Source organism: Musca autumnalis, unplaced genomic scaffold (genome assembly GCF_047663935.1).
Source record: "Musca autumnalis isolate F117 unplaced genomic scaffold, ASM4766393v1 scaffold_4, whole genome shotgun sequence".
NCBI classification, from domain to species: domain Eukaryota; kingdom Metazoa; phylum Arthropoda; class Insecta; order Diptera; family Muscidae; genus Musca; species Musca autumnalis.
In genome coordinates, this window is record NW_027411977.1 from 51,608,698 (window position 1) to 51,630,473 (window position 21,776).

A 21,776-nucleotide genomic window follows, 5' to 3' on the forward strand; every position below is an offset into this window, starting at 1 on the left:
AGAGTTCAAAAATGTTCGGTAAAATAGTGCACACGATAATTCTCGAAGGCAGTAACCGATTTGGTCCATACTTTGGATATCGTAATATTTCTACCATATACAGATCAGTCCATATTCTAAGGACAATATCAACTCCTTCGTATACCTCCCACACCAAATTTCGGAAAAACTAAAATAACTACTTGGACCATATTATGCAAACAGCTAGCCAGATATCAATGCTAAATTTCTGTGCACGATCAAACATAATTTGAAGCGTTTCATCTATATGTATCAAAGAGTCGAGTGATGACGACAGATCTACACCGCTCAGACGGAACGGCTGAAGCTAGAATCTTGAAATTTTGGGTGGTGGTTAGCCTTGGGGCGAAGGTGGTTGATATGGCTGGTTTTTTGGAAATTCGTCCTAGAAGGGTGCAAAGGTACTAAAATGTACTAAAAATGGTGTAATTTGTGTGGCTGACTGACTAATAATCAAAAAGGGTGCAAAAAGTACTCAAATGTACGAAAAAATGTGTAATTGGTGTGGGTGACCGACTAATAATCAACGCCCAGACGAAACGGCTGAAGCTAGAATCTTGAAATTTTGGGTGTTGGTTAGTCTTGAGGCGAAGGTGGTCGATAAGGCTGGGTTTTTGGAAATTAGTCCTAGAAGGGTGCAAAGGTACTAAAATGCACTAAAAATGGTGTAATTTGTGTGGCTGGCCGACAAATAATCAACGCCCAGACGAAACGGCTGAAGCTAGAATCTTGAAATTTTGGGTGGTAGTTAGTCATGGGGCGAAGGTAGTCGATAAGGCCGGGTTTTTGGAAATTCGTCCTAGAAGTCTTCACACTAAATATGGTACCATTTGTATTTGGCGACCAGTAGAGCTTGTATTCTCAAATTTGGAATGAGCGTCATTGATGGAATATAGGATACGATTTTTAAAAACTCGAACTATAACTGTACGAAAAATACTAAAATGTACTAAATGTAGTACAATTTTATAGAAAGCGAACGGATAGAGCGAAAAGCTTGAAATTTGGAATGAGAATCAAAGTTGAAAAGGAGGGAGGAGGTGGTTTTGTAAATGTGTACTCATGTATAGATTACTGGAGTGGCATGTAGGACTAAGGTAGTTTTGGAAATTCGTACTTATGAGAACGAAAAGTTCTAAATGGTAATAAATTTGGTGCAATTAGGATTCGGGTGAACGGATAGAGCTGGAATCCAGAAAAATGGAATTGATATTACTGTTGGAGTATAGGAGTGAGGTAGTTTTGAAAATAACCTAAATTTTGTACAATTTGGTTGACTGGATAAAGCTGGAGTCCTGAAATTTGGAATAAAGATTACTGTTGGAATGTAGGACTGAGGTAGTTTTGGAAATTCTTATGTTTTCGAAAAGTGCTAAACGGTACTAAATTTGGTACAATTTGGATATGGGCAAGCGGATAGAGCGGTTATCCTGAAATTAAGATAGCTGTTGAAGTGCAGGATTGACGTAGCTTTGCAAATTCGTAGTAATGGATATGAAAAGTTCTAAACGGTACTAAATTTGGTACAATTTGGATTTGGCAAACGGATAAAGCTGTAATCCTGAATTTTAGTATTGAGATTTCTGTTGGAGTGTAGGATTGAAGATATTGAAGATATTTAGGAAATTTGTACGTATGGGTACGAAAAGTACTAAATGGTACTAAACTTGGTACAATTTGGATGTCGGTGAACAGATGGAGCTGGAAAGCTAAAATTTGGAATTAAGATTACTGTTGGTGTGTAGGATTCAGATATGGGGGTAGTTTTGGAAAGTCGTACTTATGTGTTCGAAAAGTACTTAATGGTACTAAATTTAGTACAACTTGGATTTGATTGAACTGATAGAACTAGAATCCTGAAATATGAAACTAAGATTAATGTTTGAGTATAGGATTGAGGTAGTTTTGGGAAATCGTACTTACGTGTACGAAAAGTACTAAATGGTACTAAATTTGTAACAATTTGGATTTGGGTGAACGGATAGAGCTGGAATACTGAGATTTGGAATTAAGATTACTGTTGGAGTGTAGGATTGACGACGTTTTGAAATTCGTATGAAATATATAAATGGTACGGATAGAGCTCGAATCCTGAAAATTGGAATTAAGATTACTGTGGTAGGAAATAAAGACATTAGTCAAAATAAAATTTAATACTGAATAAAATTTGTATTAGTGCAATAAAATTTTCAGTGTTCGCCATTTCCATATTAAATATTGTTTATTTGTTTTTATATCCTCTCCGCATGCGAAGTAGCGGGCACTTTGCTAGTTACTTAATAAACTCAAAAAACTTTTGCGTTGAATTACGCGAAACTCGTAGAAATGAGTTGTAGCCTCCATAGAACGGTACCCCCCGATCTTCGGTATTTCGAAATGGCTGAAATTTGATATTTAGTATTCATTTGGGGTATAAAACATTCAATATGAAATTTGTCGCTATAGGTGGATATAGCCCCCATAGAACGGTACCTCCCGATTTACGGTATTTTGAAAGTTGTGAACTCAATATTCCTCCGAAATGGCTGAAATTTGGTACTAAGTTTTCGTTGGTGGTATAAAAACAACCAGAAATGTGTTGGTACAGGTTCACGCCTTAATACATATAGCCCCCCTAGAACGGAACCTCCTGATTTTCGGTATTCGAATTTTCCCGCTAAATATGTAGGTACAGGTTCACGCCTTAATACATATAGCCCCCCTAGAACGGAACCTCCTGATTTTCGGTATTCAAATTTTCCCTCTAAATATGTAGGTGTAGGTCCACGCCTTCATATTGCCCCCATCCATCCCAGTTTACTGTATTTTAAAGGATGTGGCCTATTCCACCGAAATGGCTGAAATTTGGTATTTAGCCTTCATTGGGGGTGTAAAAAAAGTGTACCTCACAATTTTCGGTAATTTGAAGGTTGTGGCCTCAATATTCCAACGAAATGGCTGACATTTTCTATTAAGTCTTCGTTCGAGGTATTTAACTTTCCCCTCTAAATTTGTTTGTACAGGTCCACGCCTTCATATAGCCTCCATAGAACGGTACCTCTCAGTTTTCGGTATTTTGAAAGTTACCGAAATTGCTGAAATTTGGTATGGAGTCTTCTTCATAAACGAAAGGAAACTAATTATTCAGTTGTATTTCAATACTACTCGTGGTGGAGCGTATAACAAGTTCGTCCGGGCCGAACCTAACCCCTTCTTACTTGTTCTTGAAACAGGTTGCACTCAAGACCCCTATTGCGATGGTAAAAGTTTTTTCAGTGGCAAGTTCATACTTCTTGATAATATGTCCCGGGAACTGTAATAAACCCCTAGGGATAGCATGTGTAGTGGCTGGTGCGCACGACAACTCCCGAACCGAATTCTGCGTTGGTCCACACTTTGCATATCGTAATATGTTTTCGAATATTAGATTAAACTCGAAGATGGTGCTTATAGGTCCACTCCTTCCGTTAACTTCCCCAGAAAAGTTTGAAAATATTCGTATTGGTAAGCACATATATACTTGTTCAAGCTGATACATATGTATCTTGCCGTTGGTGCCTTCAGGGTTTCTTTGAGATTTAAGGACATTATATCAGGGAGTATGGACTTGCCCTCGAAAAAACTGTACGGACGTAAAGGAGTCCGTAAAGGAAAACCCACTGGAAAAAATATCAAAACTATCCGAGGAGAGCTCTTAAGCTTCACTTTTACCCAATTTTGTGTGGGAGTCGGACCGATATAACCCATAATCGAACCAGATCTATATCTAGAAGGAATAATATCATGTGTAAAATTTGGACCAAATTGATTGCTCCCTTTGAGAGTTATCGTTCACAAATTCTACATAAAAATTGTGAACTTTTGTGAGGGAGGTACCCGAAGGAGTGGCAGATGTGGTCCATCATTGAACTTAAACTAGGTTTGGGCAAGATATTACGAAGTGCAAAATTTGGTTCGAATCGGTTGATCCGTTCAAGAGGTATCATGCACCTCTCATTCTCAAGGATCAGTAAATATTGTTGTTATCCCATCCAATTACAAAGTACAGAAACAACTTGTTGAAAGCCCTCTGTACATTAGAAAGAACAACTGGATACAAAATATGTATTACATTTTAAAAAATTGTAACTGATCCAAAAATTTGAATTAATGCGTAATCCTTGATTTGTTGCTTTTGATATGCTCAACACTCTATGTATGTGACCAGGGTTATGACTTTTTTACACCATCGTATCCATGACACAGGGATTTTGATGGGTTTTTACCTAAGATTAGATAAAATCTTAATTATAAGGTGATTCGATAAAAAGCTCATGCACAAAGTCATTTGAAAAATATTCTATATGAGGTTTTCTGATAAACTTTAAGGACCTGTTTATGTGTGTTGATAAGAAAATGAATGCGTAAGAAACACTACCAAATTTGAGTGTGTTTTTCAAATTTGATTTTTGTTTTGAAACACAAGCAACGGAACAGATATTTCGAAAACTAAAGTTTGGGTGTGTTTCACTCACACACATGTTCGTTTCGACATACATAAACAGGATGTTAAAGTCAATATAAATACATTTTTTTGTATTTTTTTCATAGTATTTTTTCAATATTTTTGTTGTTTCAATGTGGTTTTTGCATTTCCATTTTTAATACTTAAATAGAATAAACGTTATTTTAGCCATTTATAGGCAAAAGTTAATTGATTCTTGCTACAAAAATCATTTTTGAAAAAAAGTCTAAAAGTCACATGGTGTGGCTTTTAAACCGGTTCACCCCATAAGGTATATTATGCAAATGTATAACGCAACCCTTGGACCACGACATCTCATAAAATGGTAACTCCTAAAAATGGTAAATACCACTCTTATAGAGAATTTTTGAATCTTAAACTTTTGCTTTAGTCTCTTCTTGTGGAACATATAAATTACTTACTTACTTAGCTGGTCCATTACAGAACATTTGTTCCATAGACCGAACTAAGAAAAGATCTCCAATTCTCTCTATTTGTTGCTTCGCACTCTGTAATACGGCGCCTTTTCATCTCTTCATCCACTTGTTTGCGCCATCTATTCCTTGTCCTGCCAATTCTGCGTGCACCGCCAAGCGGTTCGTATTTATACGCCTTTTTAGCTGGTCCATCTTCGCCCATTCTTATGATATGGCGTAGCCAACGCAATCGCTGCATCTCGATACGTTTACCTTTACTGATGTCATTGTATAGCAGATACAGTTCGTGGTTCATGCGACGTTGATATTCACCGTCAACGCCGATTGGTCCGTAGATCTTTCGAAGAATTTTTCTCTCAAACACACCAAGCACTGCTACTTGCGCAAGTACCCAGGCTTCGGAGCCATACATCAGCACGGTTAGTATCAGTGTTTTGAAGAGCGTTATTTTTGTTTGACGAGATGTGGCTTTGTTTTTAAAATGCTTACTTAATCCAAAGTAGCATCTGTTGGCCAATACAATTCTTCTTTTTATTTCACAACTGATGTCGTTTGTTTACAGAGGTGCCGAAAGCCGCATTGGCATGGTCCAATTATCTCGTTGACCATAGGCTTTAGTCGTTCGCACAATATCCCTGACACGATCTTATAGGCAATAGGGAGTAGACTTAGTTAGAGCATACAGTCTTATCTCCTTTCTTGTGGACGGGACACAGGATACTCAGGTTCCAATCGTCGGGTACTCGTTCTTCCTGCCAGATGGTGCTAACTAGATGATGAATATACCTTATCAGGTTGTCGCCTCCGGTTTTGAACAGCTCGGCTGGTTAGCCATCGGCTCCTGCTGCCTTATTATTCTTCAGCCGATTTATTGCTCTCTTTACCCCATATTGGCTGGGCGGTATACATTCAATACCATCTTCTAGGATTGGGTCTGTGGTATCTTCGTCGTCTTCGCTGCTATTGGAACCAAAAGTTTTGAAAAATGTTCTTTCCATATCCTGAGCATACTATCTGTATCAGTTACCAAATTATCGTGCTGGTCTCTACAGGAGGATGTGCCTGTACCAAAGACTCGATCACGATTTTTTCACACTCCCGCTTTCCATCTCCCTCTTTTTCCTGCGGAAAAGACGTTTCTCGTCACTCCTTTTCACCCGATATCTCTATTGTGCGCTACGCATTGCTACGGACAGTAAAGTAGCCCTTAATGCCGCATTTTTCTCTTCGGTATCAGCACCACACTCCTGACCATACCATGGATTCCTTGGTGGAGGTCTCTGCTATCCAAGTATGTATTTTGCGGCTGTTTGCATGGAGTGGGCAATACTTTGTCATTGCGCTGATATGTTATCGGGATGAAGAGTGCTTTGAATAAGCAATTGGGCTAGTTGAGTGGAATATGCTGTGGCTACCTGTTGTGATTGCAGCTAACCGATGTCTAACTTTCGTGTTGTGTCTGTTCGTACTTTGTATGTTACGTTTAACCGGGTGCTTACCTTTGCTTATGGATGTCGAGATGTTGAAATCTGGTGCTGCTAACTACTATGTTTTTTTGCCGCTGCGAAGTCTATCAGCCTCATACCATTGTCAGATGTTTTACTGTGGAGACAGAATTTTACGACTGTTGGGCCAAAGATATTTTCCTTTCCAATTTTGCCATTAAAATCGCCTAGAATAATTTTAATGTCATGGGCAGGACAACGGTCATATGTTTCTTCTAAGCGCTCATAAAATATATCTTTGGTCAGTTCGTCCTTGTCTTCAGTGGGAGCATCAGCGCAAATAAAGCTAATGTTGAAGAATTTTGCTTTTATTCGAATTGTAGCGAGTCTTTCGTTTTGTCGTAGGCTGTTTTTTCTAGGGGAGGGTTACTTACCAGTCGCCCAAACCCAAGTTTTTAACGTTCTTATGGGTGAACGCGCTGCACATTTAAGCTCACTACCTTTAACGGGTGTTAAAGGCAGCTACCCCAGGTGACACCACGGGGAGGTCAGTGTCCACTTGAGATGAAAGAGGGACCAAGATAAATCCTGGACTTTGCTATGTTTAAGCCGGTCAGGACAGTTCCTTGGCATCTTTCATCCCCTATGTCACCCATAAACACATAAATTAAGAACACAAAAATGACTTTTTACTTCAAAACCATTTTTTACACATGATATCGATAAGGACTTTAAGAACATTACTTCTTATGGCAAACCCAACCTCTCCACAAAATTTAAATACACGCCAGCTACACTGGAGTTTATTCATAATAAACTTTTATCACATTAATTTTAGTGGAGAAGCTATCAGTAAATGATTTAAAATAAATTTGTCATCATAATCATGTTTTACTGTCCTTGCCTTTCCCTCGCCAAAAAGCAATTCAGCTATCCGATATTCATTAAATTATGTGATTTTCTTCAACACAGTTATTTGCAGTAGAGCGGTATCGACTACTTAACCCTTTGTGGCCCGATGTTGCCTGTGGCAATTTTGCATGTTTGTGTATGCGTATTTCCCACACCGTTTGAGATATTCGGTAGGTTGATTTCAGAAGAATAAAAATTGAAATTATTTTAAATAAATAGCTGGATTCACGAAGTTATGCTTGTTTAAGTATAAGTAGTCGAGTAAAAAGGGGTGACGTAGGGGATGGAAGATACTAAGGGACGGTCCTGACCGGCTTTAACATGGCAAAGCCCAGGATTTATCTTGGTCCCTCTTTCATCTCAAGTGGACACTGACCTCCCCGTGGTGTCACCTGGGGAAATGCCTTTAACACCCGTTAAAAGTAGTGAGCTAACATGTGCCGCGCGTTCACCCATAAGAACGTTAAAAACTTGGATTTGAGCGTCGGGTTAGTAACCCTCCCCTAGAAAAACAGCCTACTATGAAAAAACGAAAGAAAAGACAAAGAAACCCCTCTAAAGTTGACGAACCCCGCAAACGTTTTAAAGACCATGATCTGCGAATCTGCACCTGGAATGTTCGCACTCTTTATAGAGAATGTGCAGTCTTCGCATTGGCAGACGTACATGAAAAGTACAAGGCCGACATTACTGCCATACAGGAAATACGATGGAACGGGAAAGGCGTCACAACAACACATAAAGGTGACGCACTGTATTATAGATGCCATGACACAAAGCACGAGTTTGGTTGCGGATTTGTAGTTGGTCGGAGGTTAAAACATCTGGTCTCCAGCTTCACCCCAGTGAATGAAAGATTCGGTGCAATTCGATTAAAAGCAAAATTCTTCAACATCAGCTTTATTTGCGCTCATGCTCCCACTGAAGACAAGGACGAACAGACCAAAGATATATTTTACGAGCGCTTAGAAGAAAGTTATGACCGTTGCCCTGTCCTTGACATTAAAATTATACTATGCGATTTTAATGCCAAAATTGGAAAGGAGAATATCTTTGACCAACAGTCGGGAAATTCAGTCTCCACAGTAAAACATCTGACAATGGTATGAGGCTGACAATGGTATGAGGCAGTAGCAGATTTAAGCATCTCGATATTCATAAGGCCACCTGGCTGTCGCCAGATCAAAGAACAAGAAATCAAATTGATCACGTTGTGATAGATTTAAGACATGCATCAAGCGTGTTGGATGTACGATCGTTCCGAGCTGCAAACATAGACTCGGACCACTTCCTTGTTGCAGCAAAGGTACGTACCAGATTAAACGTAGCAAACAAAGTGCGAACAGACACAACACGGAAGTTGGACATCGGTAAGCTGCAATCACAACAGATAGCCACAGCATATTCCACACAACTGGTCCAACTGCTTAATCAAAGCACTCCTCGTCCCGATAACATATCAGGACAATGGTAAAACATTGCCCACTCCATGCAAACAGCCGCAAAATCAGTACTTGGATACCAGAGACCTCCACCAAGGAATCCATGGTATGACCAGGAGTGTCGTGCTGCTACCGAATAGAGGTGTTGGGAGAAAAGGAGAGAGGAGAAACGTCTTTTTCGCAGGAAAAAGAGAGAGATGGAAAAGTGGGAGTGTGAACAAATGTGGATGCACAGGTGACAGGATGAAATTCGACCAAAGAGTGAAACATCAAACTGATGGCTTTGGAACTGGCACATCCTCGTGTAGAGAACAGCAAGGTAATCTGGTAACTGATACAGATAGTGTGCTAAGGATATGGAAAGAGCATTTTTGCAAACTGTTGGTATCTAATAGTAGCGAAGCCGTCGAAGATACCACACATCCAATCTCAGAAAATGGTATTGAATGTATACCGCCCAGCAAAGATGAGGTAAAGACAGCAATAAACCGGCTGTAGAATAATAAGGCAGCAGAAGTCGATGGCTTACCAGCCGAGCTGTTCAAAACCGGAGGCGACACGCTGATAAGGTATATTTATCAGCTAGTTAGCACCATCTGGCAGGAAGAACGAGTACCCGACGAGTGGAACCTGAGCATCCTGTGCCCTGTCCAAAAGAAAGGAGATAAGACTGTATGCTCTAACTATAGGGGCATAAGTCTTCTCCCTATTGCCTACAATACAGTGTCAGGGATAATGTGCGAACGACTATAGTCAATGAAATAATTGGGCCATACCAATGCGGCTTTAGACCTGGCAAATTCACCATTGATCAGATATTTACCCTGCGGCAAATCCTGGAGAAGACCCAAGAGATGCACATCGACACTTACCACCTTTTTGTTGATTACAAAGCAGAATTCTACAGCCCCCTACGTTCAAAGGTATTCCAAGCCATGTCTGAATTTGGTATCCCCGAAAAGCTCATTCGGCTTGTAAAATGACTCTAACTGACACAAGATCTTCAGTTAAAATAGGAAAGAACCTCTCCGAAGAGTTTTGTACCAAAAGAGGTTTCATCCTACTAGAAAAGGTTATACGAGAGGCAAACGTCAAAAGAAGTGGCACAATCTACACCAATAGCCACACGTTACTTGCTTAAGCTGATGATATAGACATCATGGGACGATCAGTAAAAGAAGTAACCGATACCTTTATGAAGGTCGAAGGAGAATCTGCTAAAGTGGGTCTGGCGGTAAACGGTGAGAAGACCAAGTTAATGGTGTCGACGCGCAATGCGTCCATTGAGATCGGACCAACTGTTGAACTTGGTTCCTATAATTTTGAGGTAGTAAAAGACTTTGTATACCTCGGCACCGCCGTAAACACAACAAACGACATCAGTTGTGAAATAAAAATAAGAATTGTATTGGCCAACAGATGCTACTTTGGCTTAAGTAAGCAGTTTAAAAACAAAGCCACATCTCGTCAAACAAAAATAACGCTCTACAAAACACTGATACTACCCGTGCTGATGTATGGCTCCGAAGCCTGGGTACTTGCGGAAGCAGACATGGCAGTGCTTGGTGTGTTTGAGAGAAAAATTCTTCGAAAGATCTACGGACCAATCTGCGTTGACGGCGAATATCGACGTCGCATGAACCACGAGCTGTATCTGCTATACAATATAGTCAATATAGTTAAACGTATTGAGATGCAGCGATTGCGTTGGCTAGGCCATATCATAAGAATGAGCGATGATGAACCTACTAAAAAGGCGTATAAATTCGAGCCACACAGAATTGGCAGGTTAAAGAATAGATGGCGCAAACAAGTGGATGAAGAGACGACAAGGCGCGGTATTCCTGAAAACGAAGCACTAAACAGAGAGAATTGGAGATCTTTTCTTAGTTCGGGCCATTGAACAAATGTTCTGTAATCTGCCAGCTAAGTAAGTAAGTAAATAGTATAGAATAAAGTTGGACATTAAATATTTTAGTGATTTTATAGAATGCCGTTAAATGTTGAACGAAATGAAGAATTACAGCCAACATTTTTTGAAAAATCTTAATGAGATGTTGATCTAGTATACAATTTACAGTTCCAATCAGCAGTTATAATTTTTTGAGGCCATTGTGGTCGAAAATGCTTGTTAGTGGTATTCAATGAAATACAAAGGGTCATTGGGACATTCGGGTTTGTGAAAAATGTTGTATTTATATTGTTATTCGAAGATTGGACTTGAATTAGGAGGAGATTGACACATTTTTTGGTGAATATATGTACATATTACATATTAGGAATTTGTAAGATATCAAGCGAATATCTGTTCAAATATCAATGGTGATAATTTTATGTATTGAATGAAGGTCAATATTACCAGGTTTAGAGTCTGCATACAAAATAGAAAATACTTTTCAAACAATTTTACTCTGAAAAATGTCAATATGAGCATTTCAAATTATATGAACACCACCATATACGACAAAATTGGCTAATTCGTGAACTATATATTATAAATATAGACCAATTTTCCATTCCATTTTTATCAATTTTCCTTTAGAATCAAACAAATTCAACAGTTTATGCTTTTCCACACCATGAATAAAAAAAATATAACGATAATACAAAGACTTAACAGGCAACTCCCGAACTACGAGGATTTTTTAAGATTTTTTTCGCAGATGACTTAGTTTTGCTACTACTATGAAAAATATGAAAAATATTTTTATCTCTACGGGAACAATTTCGGGGTTCAAAGGGTTAATTGTACTCAAAGTCATGGTAACAGTTTAGGAACAGTTTTAAGCTTGGTGTAGCCAACTGCGACTTTTGTATGGGTATATTTCACTGCATACTTTTAGGGGCGTGTATGAAAATATTTCGTTTATCTTAGCTCTTTTATCTTTTTTGGTTAGGTTCATTCAACGTACTCTTCTTTCATTTATTTGAATTTTAATAAATAAAAAAATATATCGTAGTTAATATTTATGATATTCGAATACAAATTGCCTAAAAGGGTCTTTCAAGACTTTTTATTTCCTACAAATGACAGAAAATAACTACATACATACGTTTCTTAAAGTTACTGTAAGCTACATTTAAACCCCATACAGAGGGTTATTTGTCTGAAATGATGGAGCCAAAAATTTAACAAAATTTTATAACAGCCACAATGACCCTGTTCGTGTTCGTGGTGCCGTTAAACTTCACATTTGGCAAACATCAAATTCATGGCCAAAACATATCATCACATCAAAAGAAGATATTTTCTCATAGCCAAAAATTGAAAACAAAAACTTACCGCATTTTCCCGCAAGTTACACAAATATAAAATTTCAAGAACAACACAACGGCTCTTTAGTTTTATTGTTGTTTTGTCTTTATTAAAGACTTATTTCCAATTAAAAAAAAAGAAATACCTAAAATCTAAATATAGACATACATACATACATAAATTAGTACGTGTTCATTAAATATTTTGCCAATATATTTTCTCAACTTAAAAACTATGTATAAAGTGGAGCTTTCGCCCAGCATCTTTACTTAATCTAATATTTATCATAAATAAGTATGTTTGTATGTGTGTGTATTTTGGACTTTAAACTAACTGCTATAGGGAGATCTATCATGCTGTTCATACGATGCTGTCATATCGGCCAATTCATCTTGTCGCAAGGCCTCGGATGGTGATAGTACTCGACGACCACCTAATGGTAAAATATCAATATTCTGAACATGGGCACGCACACTTTGTCCCGGTGGTAAACCGATATACCATTTTCCCACATTTTTAATAACTGTTGAGTCGCGATGATTTTCAACCCAATCACGATCTCTGTCGATTTCAAGAATTTTACGATTGGCAGTAATTAAAGGTGGCAAAGCTGTACCAATGTCATCGTCATTGGGATTATAGTTATTGCGTGAGGAGGAAGAAGAAGATGATCCTTTTGAAGGAGGATTATATTCATAACCATTGCTTCCGGCACCCCCACCAACACCACCTGCACCACTACTTCCATTTCTGGCTGGAGGACGATTACGACGATTGGTTCCTTTTTGCTCATTATTCATGTTATTGCGATTGCCTGGTGATCTGTTTCCTGGTCGTAAAGGTATTTTGGGGGAATCTCGTTCCGACATAGGTTGTCGTTCAAGCACATCATCTTCATTTCGATTATTTGAATTTCCACGATTTCGTGTGCCACCCCTACCACGATTCATGGTACCCATACGATTCGCCTTGTTTTTGGAATTCAAACGAGTATTTTTGCCACTGTCGTCCTCTTCAAAATCATCACCAGTGGATATTTCGTTATCATCATTATCGGAGGATGATGAGGATGTGCTAATGGAGTGACTATCGGATGAGACATATTCCATTTCGCCATCGTGACGACTACCACCACTTCCAGAACTAACACCACCACCGCTGACACCACCTGACCCAGCACCTGTGCCAAAATCATTGGCCAACTTGAAACTGGTATCACCTAGTCGAAAGTCTGAAATTGAGGGATTGATGTGTGATGTGGGTCCAATGCGATTCTTAACAACTCTATAACCAATGCCAGCCCCTGCAATATACTCCACTGTCCGCTGAATCCCCTTGTCATCAAGGAAAGAATATGTACCCCTTACAATACCATCTGGTGTACGACTTTCGGCACGTCTATGATCTGGCCCAGCGGCAATTAGTTTATAGGTACCATCTGGCCCTCTTTGTACTGACATTTTACCACGAGTCCCTGGAGGGGCTTTATATAGGGGATTGGTGTATCCAACGTTGGCTGGATTATCTGGTACCGCATTTGATACCTCAAAACCGGTGCCAGCACCAGCTGCATAACGAACACTGTGACGTTCACCTTCATCATCGAGAAATGAATAGAGTCCTAGTTAAGAAACAAATCTTTTAATGTAGGTCTTATCCAGTTAGAATATTTTTTTGAAATTACCTCTTACTCTTCCTGTTGCATCATTATCTTCGGATCGTGATTGATCTGGTGTTCGATAACTGAAACTATACGATGGATCATCAAAGGGATCGGCCAATGGATCATCTGGAGAACCAATGGGACCTGGGGGGTACTGAGCCAAACCCATTTTCCGATGTACTTGTGGACCATTTACTCGGAAACTAGAAAAAAAGAATAAATTGGTTATGCAAGATTTCAAAATATGGGTCTAATTAAAAAATATAAAAACAAGTAAAAATCGTTAAGTTCGGCCGACACGAATGTTTAATACCCTCCACCATAAATTATTCTAAACTATAATGGAATAATTATTTTGTGACAAAGTATACCTCAAATGCCTAAATAAGGTAAACAATTAATCTAAAAAAAATTAGTCTTCAATAGGGCGGCACCTATATATGGGGCTATATCAAAGGGTGGACATTTTTTGACAAATTTTGGTGGAAAAGTTCGGCCAACAAACCTAAAATCGGGGAGGGACGTACGCAAGGGCGGGTTAAGGGGGCCCGCCCCACCGAAGTTAAAATATTTCATACAATTTTTTAAGATTCTTCTTCAAAAATGTCATAAATGTAGTTAAATACTTAACATACCAAAACATGGAAATATATTAACAAATTTTGGTGGAGATGTTTTGTGACCACAGAAAACCTCAAATGTCAAATTACATTGTCCGACAGCCAAAATTACACTTGAACCGGACTATATACGTTTGAAAATATAGGCAAAATGGAGTAAAATGGCATTTTTAATTTTTCGTTTTCTCATCGTTTTGACCTTTTTGAGGTCAAAAAATTTCAAAGGTCAACATTTTTAAAAAAAATATTTTAAATACTTGTACTCGTCGTACGATGCTGGTATTGGTGTCATATTAATGAGGAGAGTATAGGCTTTATATAATAATTATAAATTATTGCATTCCAGGATAAAAGGACATCAAAAATATCCTTGAAAAGTCAAAAGTGAGCATTTTGGCAGGTGCATATCTTCTAAACCGCGAAGAATTTTAATTTGTTCATGGATGCAAAGTTGTAGCTTTGTCATAAAGAATATAAATTCTGGACAGATGATATCCACCAAACCTCATCTTCATCATCTTCTACAACTTTTTCTAGGGGTTTGACCTTGGCGATTTTGACCTTGAAAATGAGGTTTGGTGGATTTCATTTGTCCAGAATTGATGTTCTTTATGACAAGAGCTACAACTTTGCCTCCATGAATAAATTAAAATTCTTCGCGGTTTAGGTGATATGCGCCTGCCAAAATGCTCACTTTTGACTTAATTTGTCAAGGATATTTTTGATGTCCTTTTTATCCTGGAATACAATAATTTATAATTATTATATAAAGCCTATACTCTACGACGATTACAAGTATTTAAAATATTTTTTTTTCAAAAATGTTGACCTTTGAAATTTGTTTGACCTCTAAAAGGTCAAAACGATGAGAAAACGAAAAATTAAAAGTACCTTTATACTCCATTTTGCCTATAATTTCAAACGTATATAGTCCGGTTCATGTTTAACACAATTTTTTGAAAATTGTCGGACGGTGTTTCAGATAGTTCGGTCAACAAATGTAGTTAAAAACTCACAATACCGAAAATCGACAGGTACCGTCATATGGGGGCTATACCATTAGGGTTTTGGGTAGGGAAATCCCGCGCCCGGAATTCTCGGTTTTTTGGTTACGGGATTTTCCCGGGAAACAAAATCACATTTTTCGGGAAATCGGAAAATATCTTTTTACATTTATCACAACTAATATTGAATGAATAAACTATGTCCGTTACTTTTATACCATAGAATCAGAATTCAATTAGATTTTACAGAATCAATAAATTAGAAATGATTTGGAAATAACTTTAATCTACAAAAGTGTTTTTAGCGAAAAAGTTATAAAATCCGCACCAAAAACATGGACTATAACGACGAATTTATATTCTGTTCCATTTAAGTGCGAAAGAATATTTTCTATTTTAAAGTCCCATTTTTATACCCTCAGCCATTGGGCTAAAGACGGTCCGGCTGGCAGGCCGGTGCGCACGATAACTCTCGAACAAAGATGCCGATCAAGTCAAAAATTTGGCATTCGAATGTTTTTTTCAAACTTAGTTTAAGTTCGAAGATGGACCATATCGGTGGTCCCCTTCCGGTACCTTCCACACAAATGTTCAACAATTATCGCTAAAATGGTGCGCACGACAACTCTCGAAGGGAATAATCGAATCGGCATAGAACGGGTTCCACACAAAATTCGGAAAAAAGTGAAGTTTAAGAACTCCTCTCGGATCGATTTGAAACTTCTTCAGCAGTTTGTCTTTACGGCCCCCTTTACAACGGTACGAATTTTGTAGAGAGCAAGTCCATACTTCCTGAGATAATGCCTTAAAAGCTCCAAGAAACCTTGACGGCAACAACTAAAATTGAAAATTGACAAGATAACTCCTGCAGGATGTTTCTGATTGGTCCAAACTTTGCACATCGTATTATTTCATCTAGTCAGGTTGGAATGTCAGGTTGGAATGTGGACTATATCGGTCCAGCCCTTCGGGTATCTCCAACACAAAATTTAGGAAAAGTGCAGCGTAACAGCTCATCTCGATTTTTTTAAATTCGTTCCAAAAAGTTCTTCTTGAAGGCCATGTTACGACGGCGCAACTTGTTTTGGGAGAGCAAGCCCACTCTTCTTGAGGTAAAGGCCCAAAATCTCAAAAAAGCCTGCCGGTACCAACTATATTGGGTAGTACATAAGATAACCGTTGAAGGGGTAAATCTCCCACAGTCCATCTTTTAAATGTTTGGCAACATATTTTGTGTGCGGCCCTAGTTAAAAAGGGGTAAATCTCCCACAGTCCCTCTTTTAAATGTTTGGCAACATATTTTGTGTGCGGCCCTAGTTAAAAAGGTAAAAATTAGTTCAGGGCAAATCCATACTTCATAAGAAATTGGCTCAAAGACCCAAAAAGCCCCAGGAAACATCAGAAATATTTTGTTTGCTTCTTTTCTTTAGGTCCGAGGCTGAGGGTAATGAAAATAGTCAGTGTGGGAAAAATCCAGGCAACATGGTACATTTTTTCGTTTTTAATCGATAGAGTAAACAACTCTTTGAAGATATTGTATTTCATATATGTAAATATGGGAAGATAAAAAAATCAAAATATTGATCCACTCTCATATTTTAAAAATTCCTGGGAAATCCCGGACTCCCGGGAATTTTTCTGGAGATATTTTGTGGCCAAAGCGAACCTAAAATGTTAAATTGCAGGTAGTTCGGTCAAAAAAAGTGTAGCTGAAATCCTCAATATACCGAAAATCGGGAGGTACCGTTATATACTGTTGACCACAGGCAACCTCAAAAGTTAAATTACAGGTAGTTCGGCCGAAAACCTCAAATCCTCAAAATACCGAACATCGGGAGGTTCCGTTATATGGGAGCTATACCAAAAAGTGGACTTATGTTAAAACTTTTGGTGGATATGTTTTGTGACCACAGGGAACCGCAAGTGTTAAATATCAGGAATGTAGCTAAAATTCTCAAAATGCGGAAAATAGGGAGGTACCGTTATATAGGAGCTATACCAAAACGTGGACTTTGTTGACGATTTTTGTAGGGATATTTTGTAACCACAGGCAACCTCATATGTTAAATTACAGGTAGTTCGGTCAAAAAAATGTGTCTGACATGCTCAAAATACCGAAAATCGGGAGGTACCGTTATATGAGGGCTATACCAAAACGTGGTCCTATGTTGACCATTTTTGGTGGAGATGTTTCGTGCTCACAGGGAGCCATAAATGTTAAATTACAGGTAGTTCGGTAAGAAAATATCAAAACGTGGGCCGATATAGCCCATCTTCGAAGTTGACCTGCCTATGGAAAAAGGACACTCGGGTGCAAAAATTTAGCGTTCTATCTCAATTATTGCTGTCCGCAATTTTCTTCAATGGAGCGGTACCTTTATATGGGGGATATGTAGAATATTTTTAGTGGAGAGGTTTTGTGACCACTGGAAACCTCACACTTTAAATTACAGATCCTCAACATAATGAAAATCGGAAGGCACCGTTATATGGTGGCTATACGAAAATATGGATCTATACAGCAATTTATCATGGAGACGGTTTGGTGTAACAGTTTTGCGGACACTGGAACCTCAAATGACAAATTACCGCTATATTAGCTTAAATTCTCAACATAGATAAAAATATGGATCTATGTTGTCGTTGTAACAGCGTTATTATTTTAATTAATTTCTCGTTGGAGTCTAGCTTAATTACCGATGATTTTTGCAAGTGAAAAAGGAAAGCCGAATCCTCGAACCTACATAACCAGGCTCATTAGATATTATCTAAATTTTCCTCTTTCAAATCCAATATGTTTTTTTAGCCTTTGGAAGTTATGAGTTTGACTTTGAACGCTAACACGCCCTGACAACACTTTTTTTAATGTATTTTTCAAGGACGTGGGTTCAAACCCCAGCCTGACTCAAGCTGATATTTATTTATTTGAAAATTTTGCCTATTAGGGTATTATTTTATTTTTGTACGTTCATTTTCTAGGAATGTGACTGCTTCGATGGGATGTTACCACAGATCTCTTGGATTTAGTTGACTTGTTTTTGCAGGGCAGTTGAAAAGGTGCAATATACCGAGCCGGCCTGTGTCGCATGCTGGGCAGATGTTTTGCACGATGTCATCGCTATACCGATATTAGTTAAGCGAAGACTTTGTCGTGTGAATGCTATTTAAACCTGATTGATAGGCATTTGTAGATCCTGAAGATGCCTCCTGACATGCCTGGTATGCTGTCGAATATGGCCCCTAGAAGTTTTGAGTAGTTTGTGGTTGGAATACTGCTGCCATTGACCATGACATTCGACTCTGTGCTCACCTTTACCGTCCATGTGGTGAACAGAATGGCCGTAGATTAAGTGGCAGATATTTGCATATCCCTTGCGTGGAAAAAGGTAGTAAGACCGGTCAAATAGGAGTTCAGCCTTTCACCAATGATATCGGAGAAGGTACAATCATCAGCTTACGTTACAATCTCAATGCCCTCTGGAGGAGGCGGAATATAGTATAATTGTTCCACAAACATCCCATAAGGGACAAGGGAGACTTCTCTCATATCAATGAGTGCACCCCGATACATATTAGCTCAATGATATGGGATCTACAGTTTATCGCCGAGTCCGAACGGCGTGTCTAAGACACCACTTTTGTAGAGAAGTTTTACATGGCTGAAATACACAGGAAATGTCGCCAACATTACTGAGGGGTATTTGATGTTGCCTGGCCAGGGAATCGAACCCACGATATTATGTGTGCAAGGCGGGTGTGCATAATCAACTAACTACATAGGAGGCGGAATACACCTTGGGAAACTCCCTGTTTTAGTCTACAGGGCTTGGACTTATTATTACACGACTGGCGTCCACACATATAATTGATTACACTGTGAACCGAAATTTTGGGGGGTGAAAAATTCCTATTGGAGATGAAAGCCCTTGGTGAGTATATACAGAACCCCGAAGGACAGATTCGCCGTGAGTCGAACTTTCGCGATATGGCGTGATGAATATTTTGCTGGAGACCCTAAAAGCCATCTGGAATCAGCGTTATATCTTTGTTCGCTGTTGTTTAAGCTTATATTTAAGATGACATGTCTTCAGTCAAATCAAATGAGGATTTTTTTTCGTAGAACATTTCGACCTTCTATCATGCTTCCTTCAATGTCCTTTTCGTCCTTTATTTCAAGAACCGCAATAAAAGTGGCACAAGATTACATTTTTCAGCTTCGGAATATTCTACAAAAATGTCGCTCGGAAGATTTTAGGTACGGTTCCCAAAGACATAAAATCGATAAAATCATGTTTAAGCGGTCGTTTTTCACTTTTACCCGAATCTTGCTCAGACAGCCCTATATCTATTTATTTCAATACATTATTGTTAACCTATTGATGATCTAGAATTCTCGGAGTCTTTAAAACAGTTATTTCTTGTATTGCTAAGCACGTTAATTTCATTATTTTTTGGAATAAATATCCGGATATCCGAATTATGGGACCGGTTATTCTGATATTAAAACCGAATTTTTATCCGGTTTTTATGAACCGAATAACCGTATATGTATATCGTTAGAAAGCTATTAAAATTGTCAAACAGATATGACTAATATGCATTAGACGTTTTCAGCGGTTATGGTGTTGGAAAAAACCGTATTTTTGAACCGTTTCTTAACGTTTGTGAGGATACATTTCTGTGCGTGAAAAAAATATGATCATGACCTGGGGGGTGGAAAATTCTTTTTGGAGGTGAAAACCCTTGGTGTGGACATACAGAACTCAGAAGGGCAGATCCGCCGTGAGTCGAACCTTTGTGTTATGGCGGGTTGAATTCTGGGATGGTGACCCATTATTGCAAGCGTAAAAAGTTACGTAACTGAATTTCAAGTGGGTTTAGGGTGCTACTGGAACAGTATGTCCCAGTAGCACCGCTGAAAACGTCTAATGCATATTAGTCTTATCTGTTTGACAATTTTAATAGCTTTCTAATGATATGCATATACGGTTATTCGGTTCATAAAAACCGAATAAAAATTCGGTTTTAATATCAGAATAACCGGTCCCATAATTCGGATATCCGGATATTTATTCCAAAAAATAATGAAATTAACGTGCTTAGCAATATAAGATACAACTGTTTTAAAGACTTCGAGAATTCTAGATCATCAATAGGTTAACAATAATGTATTGAAATAAATAGATATAGGGCTGTCTGAGCAAGATTCGGGTAAAAGTGAAAAACGACCGCTTAAACATGATTTTATCGATTTTATGTCTTTCGGAACCGTACCTAAAATCTTCCGAGCGACATTTTTGTAGAATATTCCAAAGCTGAAAAATGTCATCTTGTGCCACTTTTATTGTGGTTCTTGAAATAAAGGACGAAAAGGACATTGAAGGAAGCATGATAGAAGGTCGAAATGTTCTACAAAAAAAATCCTCATTTGATTTGACTGAAGACATGTCATCTTAAATATAAGCTTAAACAACAGCGAACAAAGATATAACGCTGATTCCAGATGGCTTTTAGGGTCTCCAGCCAAATATTCATCACGCCATATCGCGAAAGTTCGACTCACGGCGAATCTGTCCTTCGGGGTTCTGTATATACTCACCAAGGGCTTTCATCTCCAATAGGAATTTTCCACCCCCCAGACTTTGAGCTCCAATTTGTTGCACAGTGTTATCCAACGTTTCAAACTTGGCCAGAGGGTTGCCCGCTCGATGTCCTCATCATTGTTCTATCATACGGCTTGAATCCTTGACAAGTATGTGTGGAGATGGCGTGCAGCGCTATTATCGTGCTGTGCTGCTTACGAAACCAATGTTGATGACCGGCAACTGGATAGCTATTTTTAATTCTGGGGAGGACTAAAGCCGCAAGGGCCTTTGCTACGGGTGATAAAAGCGAAATCATCATCTTCCAGACTTCGGGGACGATGTGAGTGGTAAGAAACTGGTTGAAAACTTTAGTGAGATGCTCTACCCCTTGCACATCCAGCTGTTTCAGCATTACCATGGACATTCAACGAAGTCCCAACGCTTTGGATGACTTAGCGTTCCTGACAATATTCGCAACATCATCCATTGTAAATTGTGGTCGTTTATTCTCGGCAGGAAGAGCTCTAATGCCACTTAGTACTCTTCTCTTCGGCGTGTCACACCTGTGCTGTTAGACAAACTGTCGACTGAAATAACCTCTTCGGATCAGTTAGCGTAACGTCGCCAAACAAGAATGAGGTCATGTCTTCCTTCTTTTTAGGGTTCGAGAGTGATTTAACAGTTGCCAACAGTTACCCACCCCACCTTGGCTCCAATGTTGCAACTCTGCAGATGTTTTAAGCATACGAAATAAAAATATTTTTGAAAAACTAACTATTCTCTTTCATTGATAGGCTAAGAAGTTTCCGAACCGCCCTCGTATGTTCCTCTTATGCTCACCGACAAACTAGGGATACGTAAAATCGACTTCTGTTAATCGATTAATCGTTTATTAGCCACAAAATTTC

General features: G+C 38.7%; 1 protein-coding gene across 1 annotated transcript in view; it reads right to left on the bottom strand.

Moving 5' to 3' along the window:
- Positions 1–12,078: 12,078 nt before the first annotated feature.
- The window catches only part of Cpr73D (Cuticular protein 73D), a 162,248-nt gene continuing 152,550 nt past the window's right edge, over positions 12,079–21,776 (bottom strand). The window contains exons 3-4 of the mRNA XM_073987753.1: positions 13,681–13,862; positions 12,079–13,617 (exon numbers count right to left, since the gene is read on the bottom strand). Of these exons, the coding sequence (XP_073843854.1) occupies positions 12,326–13,617; positions 13,681–13,862 (1,474 nt within the window). The 3' untranslated portion in view covers positions 12,079–12,325. The remainder of the gene's footprint in view (positions 13,618–13,680; positions 13,863–21,776) is intronic.